Genomic DNA, 18,893 nt, shown 5'->3' on the forward strand with positions numbered 1-18,893 from the left:
CTGAAAGAGATGTTTTTGTTGCAAGTGATAGAAATGCCTTTAACTGAGAATATGTCTTTGAGAAAGGTTTTTATTCCTGTGTTTCACTGAATAACGTGTCCACCTGCATTTCCCTTATGAACTCTGATTGATTGTGAGAACATCAAATTCATTGGGGAATTACTAAAATCACAGGAGTGTGTGCAGGTACCTGTCTTTTCCACAAGTTACTAAGCTTTTTGCTAGGCTATTGTCTCTCACTTGTGTGTCTAGAATTGACAACTTCTTTGAGTTGAAGCCTCACTCTTGATCTATTTAACTAGCATAGTTTCTATTAAATTAGAGGCGGGGCTTGGACTCCTGGGCACCCACAGTTCCGGCATTAAGTATAAATACGACATACTCCATTTAAAACTTTTTTTCGCCTTCCAAATTAATAGCTTATTCTTGTTTACTTGCCTAGCATTGTACATCCTGTCATCTTTCGGGCTTCTTAAGGTAGGAGCAAGCCCGCTTTCAGCGCCAAGCCAGAACACATTAAATCAGCCCAACCTTCAGCCAATGAGGTGGAAGTGCCAGATCTCCTATTACCTTTAGAGGCCACCATAGCTCAGATTTCTGACATATGTGAGGAAGTCACGAGGCGGAACTCTGCTCTAGCCTTTGACTGGCCTTAAACCTGTTGCTTTCTTGGTCTACGCTTTCTTGGTGTACCCTGGGACTGAACCAGTCATATCTTCAGCTACCACAGTGCTGTGTGTTGATTTGATGAAAATACAAATTCCTGGGTCATAGAGATCTTAATTCCTTTATTCTGTCAACTGTCAGTAAAAATCCCCCTTGAAATCCAGTTCCAACCTGTGGACAGAAGTTGATTTACACCTATGATCCTCACAGTGTATTTACTGCATTTACACCACACACAAGGTTTCGCGCTGTAATATATGTAAGACATTTCCAACAAAAACCCTAACAGACCGAGAGAGGAGTTTGGCAGTATATTTACTGGGGAAACAAAAATTCCCTGCTTCTAAGGGGATGCCTCCTATGGGGAAGATACTGTGAAGTGCGCCCCATTAAGCATCTCCTTGAAGACACCCCAAAAAAGGAGACAAGTTTGTTTTCCTGAATTCGATCTATTTCATAAAGCCCTTTCAGTCACCTCCTCCTAGATTACCTGAGGTTCACTGAGGAAAACACTGCAGGATAGAAGATTCTGTCTGTTTAAAAACATTCCTATGATGAGCAACCTTCATCTAAGAAAGAAGTTTTACTGTCGGTGACGAACCAACCTGAAATTTTAATGTCGATGAATACTCCAATGCTGGTGATGGCCCCTGTGACATGAACGCTTTTAACTGCGACATTGACTGCAGTGTCTACGACAGTGACAGTTCTTACTGTACCTACCTTATTACTATTTTAGGTGACAGCAACTTTACCATAAAAAATTCTGGGCTCGGAGCTGGAAGAGAATATCAGGGACTTTGCTTCAGACAATGCATACAGTCCAATGTGATTGGTTGTACAATATGTCCCGAATTTTGAGGCAATCATGAAAGAGGAACAATCTTACCAAGAATGTGAATGTCAAGATTTTACCACTAACAATCCTATGTACCTCCTCGAAACAATAGAGAGCCAGAAGTTGTGCCGGTACCTATCGGATTTCTTTCCACATTACAGCAGTTGATGTTCACTTTTCAACTGCTGCTACCACAGAACTCTGTGGGTCACCTGCCAGAGCCAGCAATACCTGATGTACCATCCTTCCACCATCTGCACTCTTACCATTGACACCTCCACCATCTCTTCCATCTACAAAGGCGCCATCTCACAGAAGAATCAATACACCTCTTGCCCCACCAACCTCTGAGGACATGGATGATAAGGATTAAGTTAATACTGTATATTCAGTAAGGACGAAGAGAAAGGTAGCATCTACATGTGTTGTTTTCCAACATGCCCTACCTTTAACTTTTTCGCAGAGTGAAGCTATACTTTATATATAACACATTTGTCACTGCTTAGTTATGGTTCATCCGCAATTGCCATATAAAAGGCATTTTTTGATTTGCTTAGATCTTTGGTTCCTATAAACACATGTACACCAAAAATGTCACTTGCTCGAGAGAGGTAGTCAACTATAGTCCTCATGCCACCTTCCATCCGGTTCCGTGCAGGGGGAGAAAGGTAGAGAGGTAGATGGTGTAAAAAGGATGTGTGTTGCCATTCATCTTGTATAGAAAATTTTGCTTGCACCAACATCCCAAACCACTGCGTGGATTTGCACCAGACGTCGCATGAATGTACACCTTTACTTTGAAAGTATGCTTTTGATGGTTTGGTGTCAACCCTTTCAGTAGTTTTTGAGATATTAGCATTTGAAAAAGGTGCTGTGTATGTTAACAATTTTGTTTATCTTAACAGTTGAAAGCCATTTTTATTTTTTTTATTAAAATTTTTATTCGAAACCGTTGGCACACAATAAAATACAAACAAGGGCCTACAACCACCAGGGCCGGCCGCTATAGAGCCCGAGGGCCCGCAATATAACGCCACACAGTCCGTCGAACCATAGGCAAGGCGCCCGGCAGTTCGTAAGCACATATAACAGGCCGTGGCCGCAGGCCAGGAGCAATTGAAAACAACAGTTTCATTTTGTATTAAATATAAAACACACTCAAGGCAATGAGAGTCCGAAGTAGCAGCGTGCTCTTCCCGGGACGGGGAATAACATATAGTGTCCAAAGCAGTTCCTGTCCGGAAGCTGTAGAGGGGGGCAATGGGAAAACAAAGCATGAAGCACACCTCAAGACCTCCCGCGGAACGCGTGGCTAGGGGGTCAGAGCAATATCGACCTCTAATGGCAGAGGCGGGGTGCAGATACGTCCCCGATATAGATTCCACGGACCCCATACCCTAGTCCACTTCCCTGGCTTACCTCTCGCCACATACGCTGTCTTTTCCCTAAACATACACCAGTCCATATTCTCCTTCCATACGTCAATCGTGGGCGGCCTCGGGGAGCCCCATAGCTGTGCAATGTTATGCTTAGCCACCATGTACCCCAAGGTCACCCACTGCGTCTGTGCCGCATTACAATCATTCGGTTCCCAGACATTCAACAAACACCTCCTAGCCTCTGGCAACAGGGCCACATGCGTGACCCCCTCCATTACTGTGTGGATACCGTTCCAGAATCGCACAACCTCCGAACATTCCCACAAGATATGAAGAAACGTGCCCGGCAGGCCACATCCACGCTTACACAATCCATCCATCGAATAACCCATACGCAGCAAACCGGGCCCTGTGACATACACTCTACGGAGGATCTTCAGCTGTACAAACCGTAGGCGGGCCGGGATCGCCACCTCTTTCGGGGAGGCCACCGCCGATACCCAGTCCTCATCATCCAATTCCAAGCCATCGCCCGTCCACGCCTCCCTCAAACGGAGCAGCAAGTCCGCACGATCGTTAATGAGTTTCTTATAAATCAGGAAAATAGTGCTGTCGGGCACATAGCCATCCAACACTCTATCCTCCAGTGGGGAATACTCGGGGATAGCAGTAGCATCCGGAAAGACCGAACGAAGTGCATGGTAGACTTGAGCATACCGGAAGTACTCTCTATCGTTTAATTTGTATTCAATTTTAAGCATTTCGAACGTTTTGAAAGCTCCTTTCGCCCACAGATCACCCACCTTACATATACCAATCATATCCCATTTCTCAAAGCCTTTCGATCTCCACAAACAGCCCAACCGCCCAGAAGCATACAACGGCGTCGCCCGAGTCAAGCGATCCCTCCACCCCATCGCAGCATTCGCCGCGTGCCACACGTGCACCGCCACCCGCGTGGGTCCCGTCAACCGCATGTCCTGGGTCACCGAGTACAGCGCCCTATTATAGTCTCCACCCGGAAGCAGGAGTTTATCCATCTCAAAGGCCGGGTTTAAGGCAGGACCATATATCCCGTGGTTCACCGCCGCCAAATGAGACGCCCAGTAGTATCGTTTAATATCGGGGAGGGCGACCCCCCCATCATACCAAGGGAGCGTCAACTTAGCGAGAGCAATCCGCGGCCGCCCGTCCCAAAACAGTTGGCGCTGAAGACCCTCCACCTCCCGGAAATAACGGGCCGGCACGACATCAAGGGTATTTTGTAAGGCATACAAGAAACGAGGCAGCGACATCATTTTAAACAATGCCGCCCGTCCGAGCGGCGAGAGCGGAAGTCGTCGCCATCTCGCTACGTCGGCCTTCAACCGCTGGAGGGGAGGCAGAAGGTTTCGCTCATAGCGAACCGCGGGGTCCAGTGAGATAAAGATTCCCAAATATTTGAACCCCAGGGTAACAATCTGAGCTGGGCAACCCCGCGGCAGCAGGGGGGCATCCCCCGAGAGGACGTAGACGCACGACTTGGCCCAGTTGATGACCAGGCCAGAGTTGCGGCCAAAAGAATTCAGCACGTCCACCAATACAATTAGCGACTGCCGGGGAGACGTGAGATACAGAAGGATATCATCCGCGTAAAGGGAGACACGGTCTTCGAATTCCGGCGTCCATCTAATGCCTCGCTGAAAACCATTTTTTGATTTGCTCATAACTTTGCCACCATTTGACGAATATGTATGCGACGGGTCAGTCACTTAGTATGTTGAGATTACTTTTAGTATTCTTTAAGATCGTGCACTAGCGTCAGGAAGTGTTCATTTAAAAAGTGTGCAAAAATGTTTTTTTACTAATAAATTCAAACCGTGTGCTGAATCTGCACCAAGTGTGACAGTCCGAGAGTCATATGTTTTTATATTGGTACGTGAAGCATTATGCCAATCCGTTAAAGGGGGGCAAAGTTAAAGGAGAAGGATTCAAAAATATTATTGAGTCAACAATAACTTTGGCACTGTTTGATAGATCTGGGTGAGATTCGGCAGAGACCTAACAACTTTGCCTCCTCTTTGATTTTTTTACGTTCATGCCGATCCATCTAGTGGATGGGCAAAGAAGTGTTAAATTGCTAATAATTTTGGTACTGTGTGACAAATCCGCACAACATTTGGCAGAAGTTAAAAAAAAAAAAAATTATATTCATGTGGCAAGTTTTCTGTCAGTTGCTGGGTGGTAAAGATAAAGGAATGTACATTCTTCATTCACTGATTATTCTGTTCTACTACTATTGTTTCATTCTGTACATACAGTAGATCATCTTATTGATTACACTGTAGGTGGATTAGCCCGATGTGTTTCTATCATTGGCTAAATTTTTATATTAATAGCACTATATTCCCACAGTGTTCTCTCTGTGTGTCAACTTCACTCAGTCACTCCTATATTGTCTAGTTTACTCACCTTTATTCATGTTTGTGCGCCATAACTTGTAATTAACATTGCACACAAAAGATGATTTCTGGTTTATATTCTGGATCGTGCTCATTTCTGGCTATATTTGTTTACATCGTTATTTGCTGAATTTGATACTTTCACTTGTACCTGTTAGCTTTATTATACATAGTTTACTTGCATGTTCATAATATCACCCCCTCTTTTAAGTCCAAATGTGCCATTTGAGCCATCAATAACAACCGCTTGTTTTTTGGTTTTTATTGAGTAGTGAGATTTAAACGACTGGTGTTCCCATTTTTCCAAATATTTGTTAATACCATTATACAGAATATTGTAGTAGGTCATGTTTTTAACCAGCTTGTATCCAAGTGCCTGAGACACCGTGGGCATTTGATACGCGTAGGGATTGTAGATGACACCAGTTTGTATATATTACTAATACTGATGCGTGGGTCATGCAATTATTATCCACCTTCTATCACTGTTGCATTTAGTGAATACATATAAATGTATATTGCTAGTTTTATTCAATTGTGGAGCTCTTGGCATCACCCCCGGTCGCATTCTTCACATCATATTCTTAACTGTTTGAGGTCAATGTGGTGATACATTTCTTAGAGCTTTGTGCAATCCAACCTTTTGGTTCTTATCAAGAATGGGATTCTGCTTTCAGGCAAGTGGTTAGCTTTAAGGTAGTGAGACTCATTTTCCAATTTCACTCATGAGGCTTCTGCCCTAATAATGTTTGCATCTCTGCATTGCTCTCATTTTAATGGATCAAAGATAATTATTGAGCCGGACCCCCACTACTCTCCTTTGTGATTTCTGTATTTTTATGTATTACAAACGCACATCTCTACGTCAAGGTTGTGACTCACTCTTGGCATTTCTGATCTGAGTTTTAATTCACTCTTTTTCCGTTGTAATCCCCAATGTTTCCCCTGTTAAATATTTCTTTGTATGTTTTATGCCATAATATATCAAGTCCTAAGGCCTCTATAATGTTTGTTCCAGGAGTGCTTTGCCATAGAAAAATTGAGATCATTATTCCTTATTGCTCAAAGGTGTTGTAATATTCTCAATTTCAGTAACATGGTTGTCCATTTTTAGGTCTTGCCTGACCCAGCGCATGCGCTGGTCTGGCGAGACTTTTTGAGAGGGCTCCAAAAAGTGCTACCAGGCCAGCCTAGAGCTACAGTGCAAGTGCGCGGGTGTGCGTGCCGCGCTTGACCGCTATTATTTTCACTTTTGCGGCCGCACGGCCACTTTGATGTTTGCTCGCGATCACTTTCACGGCCGCTTGGCATAGCTAATAGGTCTCGCTTTTGGGACCTTATAAGTATTTAGTTATGCAACTGTTGCATGGCTAAACACTTCTAAGGTCCCAAAGGCGAGACCTATTGGCTATGCCAATGCTTGTTTGTCTTGCAAGGGCATTGTTACATAAATCACTTAGCCTGTGTCTCAGATGATCCATTCATTTTTCTTATTTTTATCATTAAACATTTCATATTCAGTCTTTTTATGCAGTGAGCACATGACTTGCATCCCCACATTTCCAAAATCCATTTCTCTCTGCATTCTGCAATTGCTGCGCTGTCATTCCTTTCTCTGGTATAAGACTCCTAGTTAGTATATCCTCCAATTATGCCAGACATTTATACGCGATACAGGAATGTGGATCTAGATGTTAATCTACCCAGAGCAGACTCCAATTCTTTCACAATATTCTTTTGATTTGTCGATGAGCCATATCAGACTCCATGAAGTACCTGCATTTATTTATTCCACTTACTTTCTCATAGAATGTTTGAATCATACACATTGCTTCCTGGATCAAACGTCCTCAACAATTCTTCCGTGCTCGCAATAGTTTTCCATAACAAACTCTTCATTTTAGTTTTTGCATGAGCGCTGTTAACATGTAGGACACTGTTGTGGCTTGTTGCCTTTTTGTGTAGGTTTCGTTCTTAATTATATTGTGCCATCAAGAAAATCAATTCTCTCAGGAATGATACAGCTGGTCAGTTGTATATTACAAGTGCTGTAATTCAATGTAATTATAAATGTTTCAAGCAATTTATCCTTCCCATACTAGGAATAGGTTGTCAATAAATCTCATCTATAGAACCACATTGTCCATCATTTTTTTAAAATTCTTACCTGACCTACAATTTCATTTTACCAACACCCAATGATGAGATTAGCATACTTGTTTTGATGTTTTTATTGCAAACAAACAGCCTTGGAAAAAGCCATATATCACAGGAACCTTGGAATATGGAAAGTATTTCATAGTCACATGCAAAATATGGATTTTGTCATCATAATGACATCTCTTAAACCTCTATGCAAAGCTTTAACTTCATCAGGGCTTCCAGGATTATGCAATGTGGAGGACCAAATTATGCGGCTAGGTTATCTACATTGTGGCCAAAAAATGAAAATCATGCAACACCTTCTCTGGTAGTATTATGTTAATCTATTTGAGCTAGAAGAAAAATTTCGGGTGAAATCTGCAAATTTTGCAATTATGTGGCAAATCCAGTAAATCCATAATTGTGTGGTAAACGACGCAGCCAAAGAATCTCTTAAATCCACTGACCTTGCTATTGCCCAATTTATATTAGCAATGTATTTGTGAAGTGTAAACCAAACCCAAAAATAATGATTCCAATTAGTATCCATGTTTACCGGCACTTTGAAGAAAACACATTTTTCAAGCTAACTACCCCAAATTATAAGCATATACTATAAAATATCCATAACTGGGTACCGTGTGTGAAATGGTTCTATATTGCCATCGTAGGGTTCTAGAGACACAAACCACTCTACCTTCGGCTTTATGTTTTCCGATGTCACTGGAGCCTCTTGTTCAGCCTCACTTTCCATTGAAAAGGCATTTTGCTTATGTTTTAACTTTCTACCCCGAGGATGGATTTGCTTTTAATTGAGCAGTCTCCTTTTCAGTCATCGATTTCCAAAGGAGGCCTAGACCTTGAATATTGCACCTATCCCACTGCGGGAATAATATCAAAAGTGATGCTGTGATCGGGGAAAAAAGCCTACATATCACCCATAAGTGGAGACTATTCACACATTTAGAAACAAAAAAGATCAGCACCCACTATTATTGATTCTCTCTAGTCATATAACCTGATTAAGGCAGAGTTTCGGGATATCAGTTTGAAATATCAGATGTCAGTTTCTCAATCTCTGAGAGAGGGTCATGTTCCGTTAGAATGGAAAGCAGCACAGGTCTTGCCTATCCGCAAGAACAACAAGGCTCCACTAACAGACCTCTCTAATCTCCACCCCATTTCACTCCTTCCCTTCCTGAGCAGGCTTTTGGAGAAGCACATAAATAAACACCTCTCTAACCATGTCGAACAGGCTGGTTGCCTTGACTCCTCCCAGTCAGGCTTCAGGCCCAAATACAGCACAGAATCAGCTCTGCTTGCAGTCACTGATAACATCAGGATGGCTCTAGATAGGGGCCAATCTATGATTCTGGTGCTGTTGGACCCATCAGCCGCGTTCGACACGGTTTCACACCAGATATTGCTCAGGAGACTGAAGGTGGCTGGACTTAGAGGGTCGGCTCTGCAGTGGATGACGAGTTTTCTATCTTCTCGCTCGCAGACCCTCATCCTTGGCCCGCACCGCTCGGCGCCTATGGAATTAACCAAGGGAGTGCCCCAGGGCTCCTGCGTGATCCCCGCCTTGTTTAATATCTATGTTGCTCCCTTGGCCGACCTCCTTTGGGTGTGCGGTTTCATTCCCATCTCTTACGCCGATGACGCACAACTGCTTTTCCCATTTCACAAATTCACTCCAACAGTACAGGCGACCTTCTCCTCTGGTATGAGAGCTATCTCTAACTGGATGAAGAGTAACTTCCTCCAATGCAATGTTGGGAAGACGGAGATTCTGCTCTTTGGGGAGGCTCCCCTACTATGGACTCTGGATTGGTGGCTGGCTGACCTTGGGGTTCCCCCTGAGCCTAAATCCCTGGTCAAAGACCGAGGTATTCACCTTGATCAGGCTCTTACCTTACAGGAGCATGCCGCTCAGACAGCCGGTTCCTGTTTTCATACAATGGGCCTACTACACCGAGTCTTTCCTTTGCTTCCTGACTCAATGCGGAAGACCTTGACTCAGGCACTTATATTAAGCCGTCTGGACTACTGCAATGGCTTGTTGATTTCTGCTAATGAAGTCTCACTTAGCAGACTGCAGGTAGTCCAGAACACGGCAGCACGTTTGGTCCTTAATGCCCCTCCCAAGACTGCTTCCTGCCCTCTTCTTTGCCAGCTGCACTGGCTTCCTATACGTGAGCGGGTCAAGTTCAAAGTCTGTTGTACCATCCACAAGGCTTTATTTAACCTTGGCCCCGCCTATCTTTCCGAGAAATTCACACCTTATCTGCCTTCTAGGTCCCTCCGCTCTGGATCCAAATCTCTTCTTGTGGTCCCTCGAGTCAAGAAAGCCAGATTGGGTGGGAAGGCTCTATCCCATCTCGGTCCCCTGTACTGGAACAAACTTTCTCTGCATCTTAGACAATGTTCTGACCACCTACAATTTAGAAAGCTGCTTAAAACCGCTCTTTTCCATCTGTGATGTTGCAATTCAGCCTTGTATTCTACCGCCCGTCCTAAGTGCAGAGATACCCCTTCGGGGGTCGATTCAGGCGCTATACAAACAAATAAATAAATAAAATAAATATATAAATAACAAGTTGTATATCAAATAGATTCAAATTCACATTATATAGATCTTAATCAAACATATAGAGGAGCGTTGTTGATAGTGAAATCCTTTATTCTTGTTAATGCAAAACTGTTTATCCAAAAGTAGCCAACGCGTTTCGTCCCTTCTTGGGACTTCCTCAGGGCTTAGTTCTAGTGTACTTGTTTCCTTATTTTAATCCTATATCTCTAGGATTCCCAAGACAGAAATTAACCTTCATAATTTAACTGATTTGCACTGGTCCTAGGCAGCAATCTTGTTCATCAAAGGTAAGTTCTGGTCCATGTTGGCTGCCGCACTTGTGGTATCTGGTCACCCAGTGACTTTTCGGCCAGCTTTCATTCTTTTGTGGCACACACCACGTCTCCCCTGGAAGCTGGTTCTTCCATGGAATGACAAACTGCGAATTACCCCCCCCCCCCCCCTGGGTCTTTTTGGGGGGGGCACAACCACCCTTCCCCGAGCTCTTAAGGCCCCTTCCCTGGGGCTGGCTTCACTGTGGAGCCCCTCCTGGACACTGTTTCTCTGCCCATGAGTGCGCGAGCAGGGAAAACTTGTCTGCACCCACCCGGCAGGACCTGCAAAAATGCTCCCATTGGGCGGGAGCAGACATTTCTTTTCCTGCCCACGCCATTGCAGGTAGAGGGATTCAAATAGTCCGGTATGAGCATGCAAAAACACCTGCTCCTACAGGGTGGGATCAATGGCGACTTGTTGCACATGGAGTCCGGTGGGGCCCTTGGGCTTCCCAACATTGTTGTGGGTGCCGAGTGTGGGCACCCACATTCGGCCCCGGGGATGAGGTCCCCAGGGCCCCATAATGGTGTGGGGAGGGGTGGGGGAGGTCCCCACCCCCCGCATCTCCAGAAAAAAACACATTCCGGGGGATTTGTCTCCGGGCCAGTAGATGATCAGGGAGGAGGGCTGTATCGTTATAGCTAGGTGTAAGTTTCAGTGACAGCTTAACTTTTCAAACTCAAACACTGAAATTCACCAGTTATAGTTAATCTCTATTAACTACAGTTTGTACCCTAAAGTAACTATAACTCATGCGCTCGCCATACACTGCTAACTACTGCTCATATTGCATCACTCGACGTGGTCTATGACATCATTGATAACATGACAGCAACATCTAAAATGACATAATTGATGACCAGGCTGTGCATGCCTGGGACTTGCATTGGTTTCAAGGGCACAGTTCTAAGCATCTCAGAAAATGCAAACCGTGGGTATGGGAAATAACTGCTCTGACTGCCAGATGAGGAATTCTGCAGGGCTCTAGTTTGACCTCCATGTTGTTTCATTTACACAAGGAGATGTTGAGTATTTATGGAGAAATCTGTTGTGTGCATCCACCAGTTTGCTGATAGAAAAAATTGATGAAAACTTCTTCAGTCACAGGTATTATCACTTGCAAAACTTGCCTAATAAACTTTCAGAAATAGTCTCTAGCTGTTAAATCCAGAAAAGACTGCATTGCTCCCCATTGCAAGAGACCAACTAAATTCACTACAGATTGTCTTGAGAGTCTAAAAATTGACAGATTACCTGGTGTTTGGATCAAATCAAATCTGTAAATGAAAACACTCATGGAGCACATAAGCAAATCAACCTGAGCAGCTCTCCTCGCCTTCCAAAGGCCAAATGGATTTATGTGTCACAAAAAGACATTGCAATTCCCTTTTTTGTTCTTTTTTCTCCCCATTACCAACATACTGTAAGTGCAAAGTAACTCCATCTGTAGCTTTTCTCATAATGAAGTCGAGACAGTTCTATGACAGCTTGGAATGTTGATAATTGCAAGTTTATTAAGGAAAATCAATTTAAAAAAATAGCCTTGCGAGTTCCATCACTAAACCTTAAATTTCAGGTCGCTGATTTGAAGATGTAAGTGCTTTTTGCCTACATATATATCTGTTTTTCATCTCTGACTGTAGTATTGTATTGCTTTCCACCTTCCCCACGAACAGATGAAGGACAAATCGGCGTCTTTACAGTAGATTTTCTAACTTCTTTATGCTTCTCTCCCCGCTTTTAACTTCTCTTTTATAAACGGAGCCTGAACCATTTTTTTCCTATGCCTGAATGTATTTCAGAACTCTATCTCATGTTTTGTGTCTCACAAGTAAAGCACATTGACACTCATTTAGTAAGAGTAGTAATATGTAAAAATCATATCTGCCTTAAAGGCTAATTTTTATCACAAGACTGTTTAGAGGGATTTTGTGAATGAAGTCACTATTGGAGTGCCACCTCTTTTTCATGAAGGTAGGGTTCTGTTTTTCAGCTATATCGTAGCGTCACTTAGCCCCTGTTATATCACTGTATTGAGTCTTTGACATGTGCCTTTCATCTGGTGATAGAAATTCCACAAAAGAATAACCTAGTTTGTGCTTCATCTGAGCTGCATACTATCACTGGTTGCTGAGTTTGTTAAGAGATGCCATACTAAGACTGAAGGACAGGGCAAAAAGGAGCAAGCCTGAACGCTATGCCGAGCCTTCTGAGACAAGGTCTTGAACCCACATTGCAGGCGTACGACCTAAGTGAAAGTCCAAAGGGATGAAGCAAGTATACCTTAAAAATGTGGGGACCCCCTTACCACTGTGACACATAAAGATGTAACAAAAAGAAGCAGCACAATCCCTGTCCTGCTAATGGATAGTAGCAAAGACAAGTTGATCATACAGGCAACCAATTGTGGACCTGCTCGATTTCAAGGCACCTCATTGAGAGCGCCACCGATACTGAGGGATTTGTTGTTCTAAAACGCAGCGTGCAATATTTGTGTTCACTTCTTAGCCAGGACATGTCTAGGTTAGATCAGAAGATCTGGGAAGTGGCAACCTCCCATGTGTGGAACACTGCTTTTGACCCCATGTCTTCTACACAAGGCAGTGAGAAAACACAAAATGATGACCCACCTGCAAAGTTGACAAGGGGCCCCTCAGTCTCGTACATCTCTCAGATATTCATTGGCCTTGTATTGAATAATGGCCCCCTGAAGGTATGGCTGCCCTCCTGCACCGCATGGGCTTGCAATAAGCCCCTAACATGAAGATTTATAGAATCTTTTTTGGGAAGTTTTCGAATGGTACCAGAGTCACATGCCACCACAGTGCTTTTAAGGTTGATGGCACCTTCCCCTTGTTGAGGCACCGTAGCTGCAAGAGAGGCCTAGACATGTCTTAACTCAAAGCACTATAACTCTCCTCAGCGACCATGCCAGGTCTCCTAGACGTAACCATACATTAGATGGAATTACAGCTTTAGACTGTGATTGTATATTCCTCATTCACTGGATTTCGTCCATAGTCTATTTCGAGTTGAAGATGACATAATATGCTCATTAATAGATCTGCATGGAAGTAATAGCACAGCACTTAGGAAGTATGCAACCTTTTTTGAAACAAAATAACAAAAACTCTGACAAGGCTTCTGGATTGAACTGTAGTGGGCATGTTGCTGTCCACATGATACATTTCCTATACTCCCTTGGGTTAAGCCACAGAAAGGAAGCATGAAAATATATTCTCTACTGCCAGTTAACACAGACCTCCAGACTCGCTTATAGACACCTGCATGTAAAAGGTTTAATTCATCTGAATCTGCATCTTCAGCTCCACCTGACAAAGCGAATGACTGGACATAGTTATGGAAGGCTGTTGAAGACACGAGACGTCAGTCCCTACATTGATTCCTCAAGAGTGAACATTTTTTAGGTCGCCGCTAGACAGCCCATGCGCTGTCTCGATGCTTCAGAATCGCTCTCATGTGCTTTATACCATTTGTCATGCCCTTTTTGTGTTTGGCCCTCCCATAGAGCATGAACCAAGTCCTTGTCTCCTTCCACTGCTCCTGGTTTTTGGAGCTATTGTCTTTTCTTTAAGCACTCCACAGTAGTACTCATGTTTTCACTTGCTCTGCTCCCTCTAGCCCTCCATTCATGGTGCTTCTTTGCTCCTCCCACTCGCCTCCAGTGCTAGATGCTGTTAATTGCCGTGTTCGATCCGCTATGCTGTGTTATGATTACCCTACGCAATGCTGGAGCATCCAGAAGTGACTTCTGACTAGTTTGTCTATGGAACCTATTGGTAGTCTGTTTTTACTTCTATCACATGACTGCTTTCGGTGGCCATGCACAGGCATTAACCCTCTAGACCCCAAATTAGGCTGTGGCAGAATCAAAGTTAAGGTTCACTGGAAAAGCAAATCCATTTTTTATTTTTTTTGCAGTTTGTTTATAGTGCTAACTCGATGCAAAGGGATTGAAGCGTTTTACATGATCACCAGTTACATTAAACAAGGATACATTAATTGCTTGGTAGCCCCGGGAGATAAAGTGATTTGCCCAGAATCCCATGATGTTGAGCCGACGCAGAGACTCGAACCTGGTTCAGCTCCAAAGTCGACAACAGTGGGCGTTATGCCATCTCCTCTCCAGTCTGTTGATGGCTATTCATTCAGTTTAGAAATCATTGTGGTGGGAACAGCAATGTGCCGCATTTTGCGGCGCATAAGTGCTCTTTTTTTAGTTTTTTGACGTGTTTTACGAAACCAAAAGGTCACGCTGTTATAACTTCTAGTTCTCAGTGTATCTCTTCTTTTATTATGGTCTTCCATCGTTTATCCTGTAAGGGCGGCATGTAGCAAAATAGATTGCTATGCATCTTTTGTGGGAGACTGTTTACCGTGTGTGGTGCCTTTGTGTACATCATATTTTGCAGTCTGCAATGCACTTAAGAAGCTTCCCATTTGCTGTTTAGATTTAACCTAGATCCATGGGATAGTGGCACATTTTAGATGTTAAACGAGTGTCACACCGAGGGCGTGCGATGTACAAATGCAGGGATGCCTTTACAAAATGTTGTGGCTTAAAACCAGTGGGAATGAATGTGCGTGTAGGAGGGAGCATCTGCATAAGTTATAACAGGTGAAGTTCTGGCACCAAGTATCATGTGGTTTCAGCATTGCCAACTGGAGCGGGGATTTCTCTGCCATATTCAGTCTTTATTGGCAGGAAACACAATGTCCTATTTTTGGTTTCAGAGACGCCTTTTGTTGGCAGTGCATGGAGGGGCCAGTATTTTATTTGCTCGGTCTCTGGCTTGCATTTGTCATTTTTCAACTCCAACTCCTGGCGTATAAATTCTTCAATCGTCACTGTAATTAAGGTGCCCAGCTCAGTTGTTTTTAATTAGACCCACAATTGCTTCAGGGAAAGGATTGCTACTTGCTGCAAGACCTTTGTGAGTGGATCATGTTGTGTCTGCGTCTCTAGGCATTAATTGATTCTTTTAGCGTTGAGACCCTTAGACTGTATAGGACTTCTTTCAGTCGCCCCTCCCCCCCTACTTCCAGTTCTCAACCAGTTGTGTGATCTTATTACACTTTAAAAATACAGAGCTATGAGTTACAGGTTTATTGTGGGCACCTACTATTTTTTTTTTTTCTTCTAATGAAGCATGTACGCTGCAGTGTGCTTGCAAAAGGCCGCTGCAAGTACTGGTGTGGTTCTCTCCCTGCCAGGTTGAAAAGTTGGTCCCTACATGGCCTGGCGGATAGCCCACAACACTGTTCTTTTGAGTGAAAAATTTGCATTGTTTTCAGTTAAACAACAATTTCTAACTCGAGGTTTTGCGTGACAGCATCCGGTCTCCCCATTTCCCTGATGTGGGTCACTTTAATAGGCCCCCCTGCAGTGGATGCGGTATGGAACAGGTGCTTCTTTCCTCCTCCCACTCGTCCCCACTGCTAGACGCTGTTCATTGGAGTGTTATATCTCTCCGCTATGATATATGATGATTATCGAACTTTTTTTTCCCTTAAGATTGAATTTATGCTGGTTAGGATCTTTGGTTGTAACTACTTCGTTCTTGTGATGAATGGAGTATCCTGCCAGTCGAGATGGCCGCTATATTCAGTAATAGCGATCCGCACTTTTGTCAGCTGCCTGCGCCATCAAAGCTTCACTTGCAAACCCTACAGGCTAGTACAGGAAACGATCTGAAAGACATTCACATTGACAATTCCGATAGCTCAGCCATTGCCGAGACCTATTGGCTTTGCCAGGGCATGTTTAAAAAAATTAAAAAATTGTCCATGTTCCTTAAAGGAACAAGTGCTGCTTCAAAACAAATTCGTGGCACGGAAGGAAAACATCTGTGGAAGCATGCTCCTCTGGGCTGTCTGCTTTCTTTCAGGTCACATGGCATGATTCTGAAAGTGGGGGGCTTTCCCATTGTAGATCATTTCCCACCTCAATTTAGATGCAGTAACGGATCAGGAGATTTCAAACACATTTACAGTCACAAAGCATTGATACATTTCATGCCCTCTCCATTTCGTAATGAGTCATCAAACCCCTTTTGCACATCAAAAAGGTTTTTCTTTCTAACAAAAATTGTTTCGCTTTTTGAAAAAAAGTATTTTCGTGGTTGCAAGCCCTGAGATTGTGTGCATTGCTGTGTTTGCAATCGCAAAATTATGTGCATGAGGCCCTAAATCCCTAAGTTCAAAAAGATACAAACTTATTTGTTTTCCCTTGCAGTCAAGTGCATAGTCGTCTATGAGGAAGGAATGGTAGTTTGATGCCTTACTTCTTTGCTTGGCTTTACAAGTGCTTTTTATTTTTTGGCCATACTACTAGTTATCAGTTACCTGGTGCTGCTAGAATTTGGTCTCACTCTTTCAAGGCCTTGCTGATTTACCGACTCCTGACCAAAATTTCATTTTGATACCTTCGATGCAGGCCACTACATTTGGACGTGGATTTGTCCATGTTTTCTGAAGTTATAATGAAAACAAACTAAATAATTTCCCAAGGTTGTCGAAGGCCAGCCTAAACATTGTGTGCCAGAAGGATTACAACCAAATCACTTTAGTAGACCATCAAATAGGTCAGTGTTTGTAAAACGATCTTTTTTTAATGTATTTGTCTTGCTTGCCCTGTATTTTCTGCACCGTTGCTAGCTTGTCTTTGACAGAATATGAATGTATTGTTTAAGTAGGTGCTGCTTTCCTTTGTCACATTATACGTTATTTATGTATTTTGAAACATTAGGTATATAACCCATACATAAGAAATCTAGGCATTTACTTCTATAACCTGATGACTTTTGAGCTCCTTCCCCATTATACTAGAAACTTGTTAACTTTGACTGAAAACAAGTACTCGTTGGTGTATGTGTTTTAATTACCTATTTTCAATTGATTGCAGACCTTTAAAAAACATGTACATTTTGGCCTTTCTTTTGACTTGTTTTAGGCTAAGGAGCGAGAATTGGAACTGAAAAATGCCTGGTCGGACAACAAACTTAGCAGGCGCCAGACTCAAGCCAAGTATGGATTTTAGCCTCTACCTTTCTTGAGGTTGGAATTGGTGTAGATGACCCAACCCAGGCATGCCCCATGGACTTGACTGTTCCAGCTGCGAGTTGCCAGATGCCTGAATTCAAACGTTTCCTTAATGTGTGATGTGTGCTGGGATCATCTTTTTCTCCGAAAACTGCTTAATAGAAACGGATTCTTTCATCTTCTGGTCAAACCATGTTGCAAGACATTGATACTGATAATTATTTGGCACTGTGAAAACCTTTTTGTATATAAAATTGAAACTTGGATTTATATATTCGAATTCCAGGATCAGTTTGATACGGAACCTGTCTAAAAGCATCAAAGATGAGTACAGTGATTGCTGGACACCACAGCTCCCTCCACCCTTACAGTAGACTACCACTAATCTATTATGCTTTGTTTTAGATGGCCATTTTTTAGGTTTAGTCTTTAACTGCGTTGATGAAACAAAAGAGTGTTGCATCCCAACTTTCCTTTAACATTGTCTTAGCAGGTGCTATTTTTTCATTCATTAATTTTGCCATCCCTTTATCCTACCATCAAAACATTTCTTTTTTTATTAAAATTAAAAAAACGACTTCTTGTTTTGGACAGGAGTAATCCAGCTATTTGGATTGAGTTTTTAAGCTCGAATCCACTCCTAATGACTGCTTCCATACTTTGTGGCTTTAGTCCTGATCATCAAAGGAAAGCAGTTTGTTTTTCTACAAGGTTATTGTCCATTTCGAAAAAAGTCGCAATAAAAAGATGAAATTACTAGTCTGTGTCAAAATGTTTAAATATACTTTTTCTTGGTATGAGTAGGTAACAACGAACAACCATAACACAGATCGATGCATCACAAAGAAAGAAATTCTCCGAAATTTTAAGCCAGCACAAAAAAAGCAACACCCCGTACTTTTGTCCTTTGCGAAGTCTCAGATCCATAGATGAACGGCTACTTCTCCATTTTGGAATTCAGTGGCTATGGAAAGGTGAGGAGGAAAGCAGATGAGGCAAGGAGAGAGAGCAGGCAGTCATCTCGATGAAATTGACATTGTAGCAGTGGAACATACTTGGTTTTCCCACTGATAAATCACGGGTCATGGGAATTCCAATTGTGATCAAGTAACTTAACACTTACAAATAAACATCCAAGACCTATTTCATCATCTGGACTTTCTCGGTGCTTGGAATTTTTTTTCCATTAAAATAAACTGGTGATTGAAGTAATGTGACCGTTTCATCTTCTGATTTCTGAGTGAAGGCAAAAACCCTGTATCTGATAGAGACTTCTAGCCACAAATGCCTTACCTTAGAATGTTCCTCAGTTGTCAGACTAGATACAGAAATTTTTGGTGTGCAGTACTCCTGTGCGCCGGTAGGTGGTGTTGTTTAGCTTCACTTGGCATCGTCTGTGCCGGAAAGGACGTTTGCAGTGTGTATGTAGGTGCCACCCAGGTGCGCTGATGTCAGTT

General features: G+C 43.0%; 1 protein-coding gene across 2 annotated transcripts in view; it reads left to right on the forward strand.

Moving 5' to 3' along the window:
• PRCC (proline rich mitotic checkpoint control factor) overlaps positions 1–18,192 on the forward strand; it is a 147,024-nt gene extending 128,832 nt beyond the window's left edge. For both annotated transcript variants that reach the window (XM_085637337.1, XM_085637338.1), the window contains exon 7: positions 17,348–18,192. In XM_085637337.1, coding sequence (XP_085493463.1) covers positions 17,348–17,434 — 87 coding nt within the window. In that variant the 3' untranslated portion in view covers positions 17,435–18,192. The remainder of the gene's footprint in view (positions 1–17,347) is intronic.
• Positions 18,193–18,893: the final 701 nt, after the last annotated feature.

Source organism: Triturus cristatus, chromosome 12 (genome assembly GCF_964204655.1).
Source record: "Triturus cristatus chromosome 12, aTriCri1.1, whole genome shotgun sequence".
NCBI lineage: Eukaryota > Metazoa > Chordata > Amphibia > Caudata > Salamandridae > Triturus > Triturus cristatus.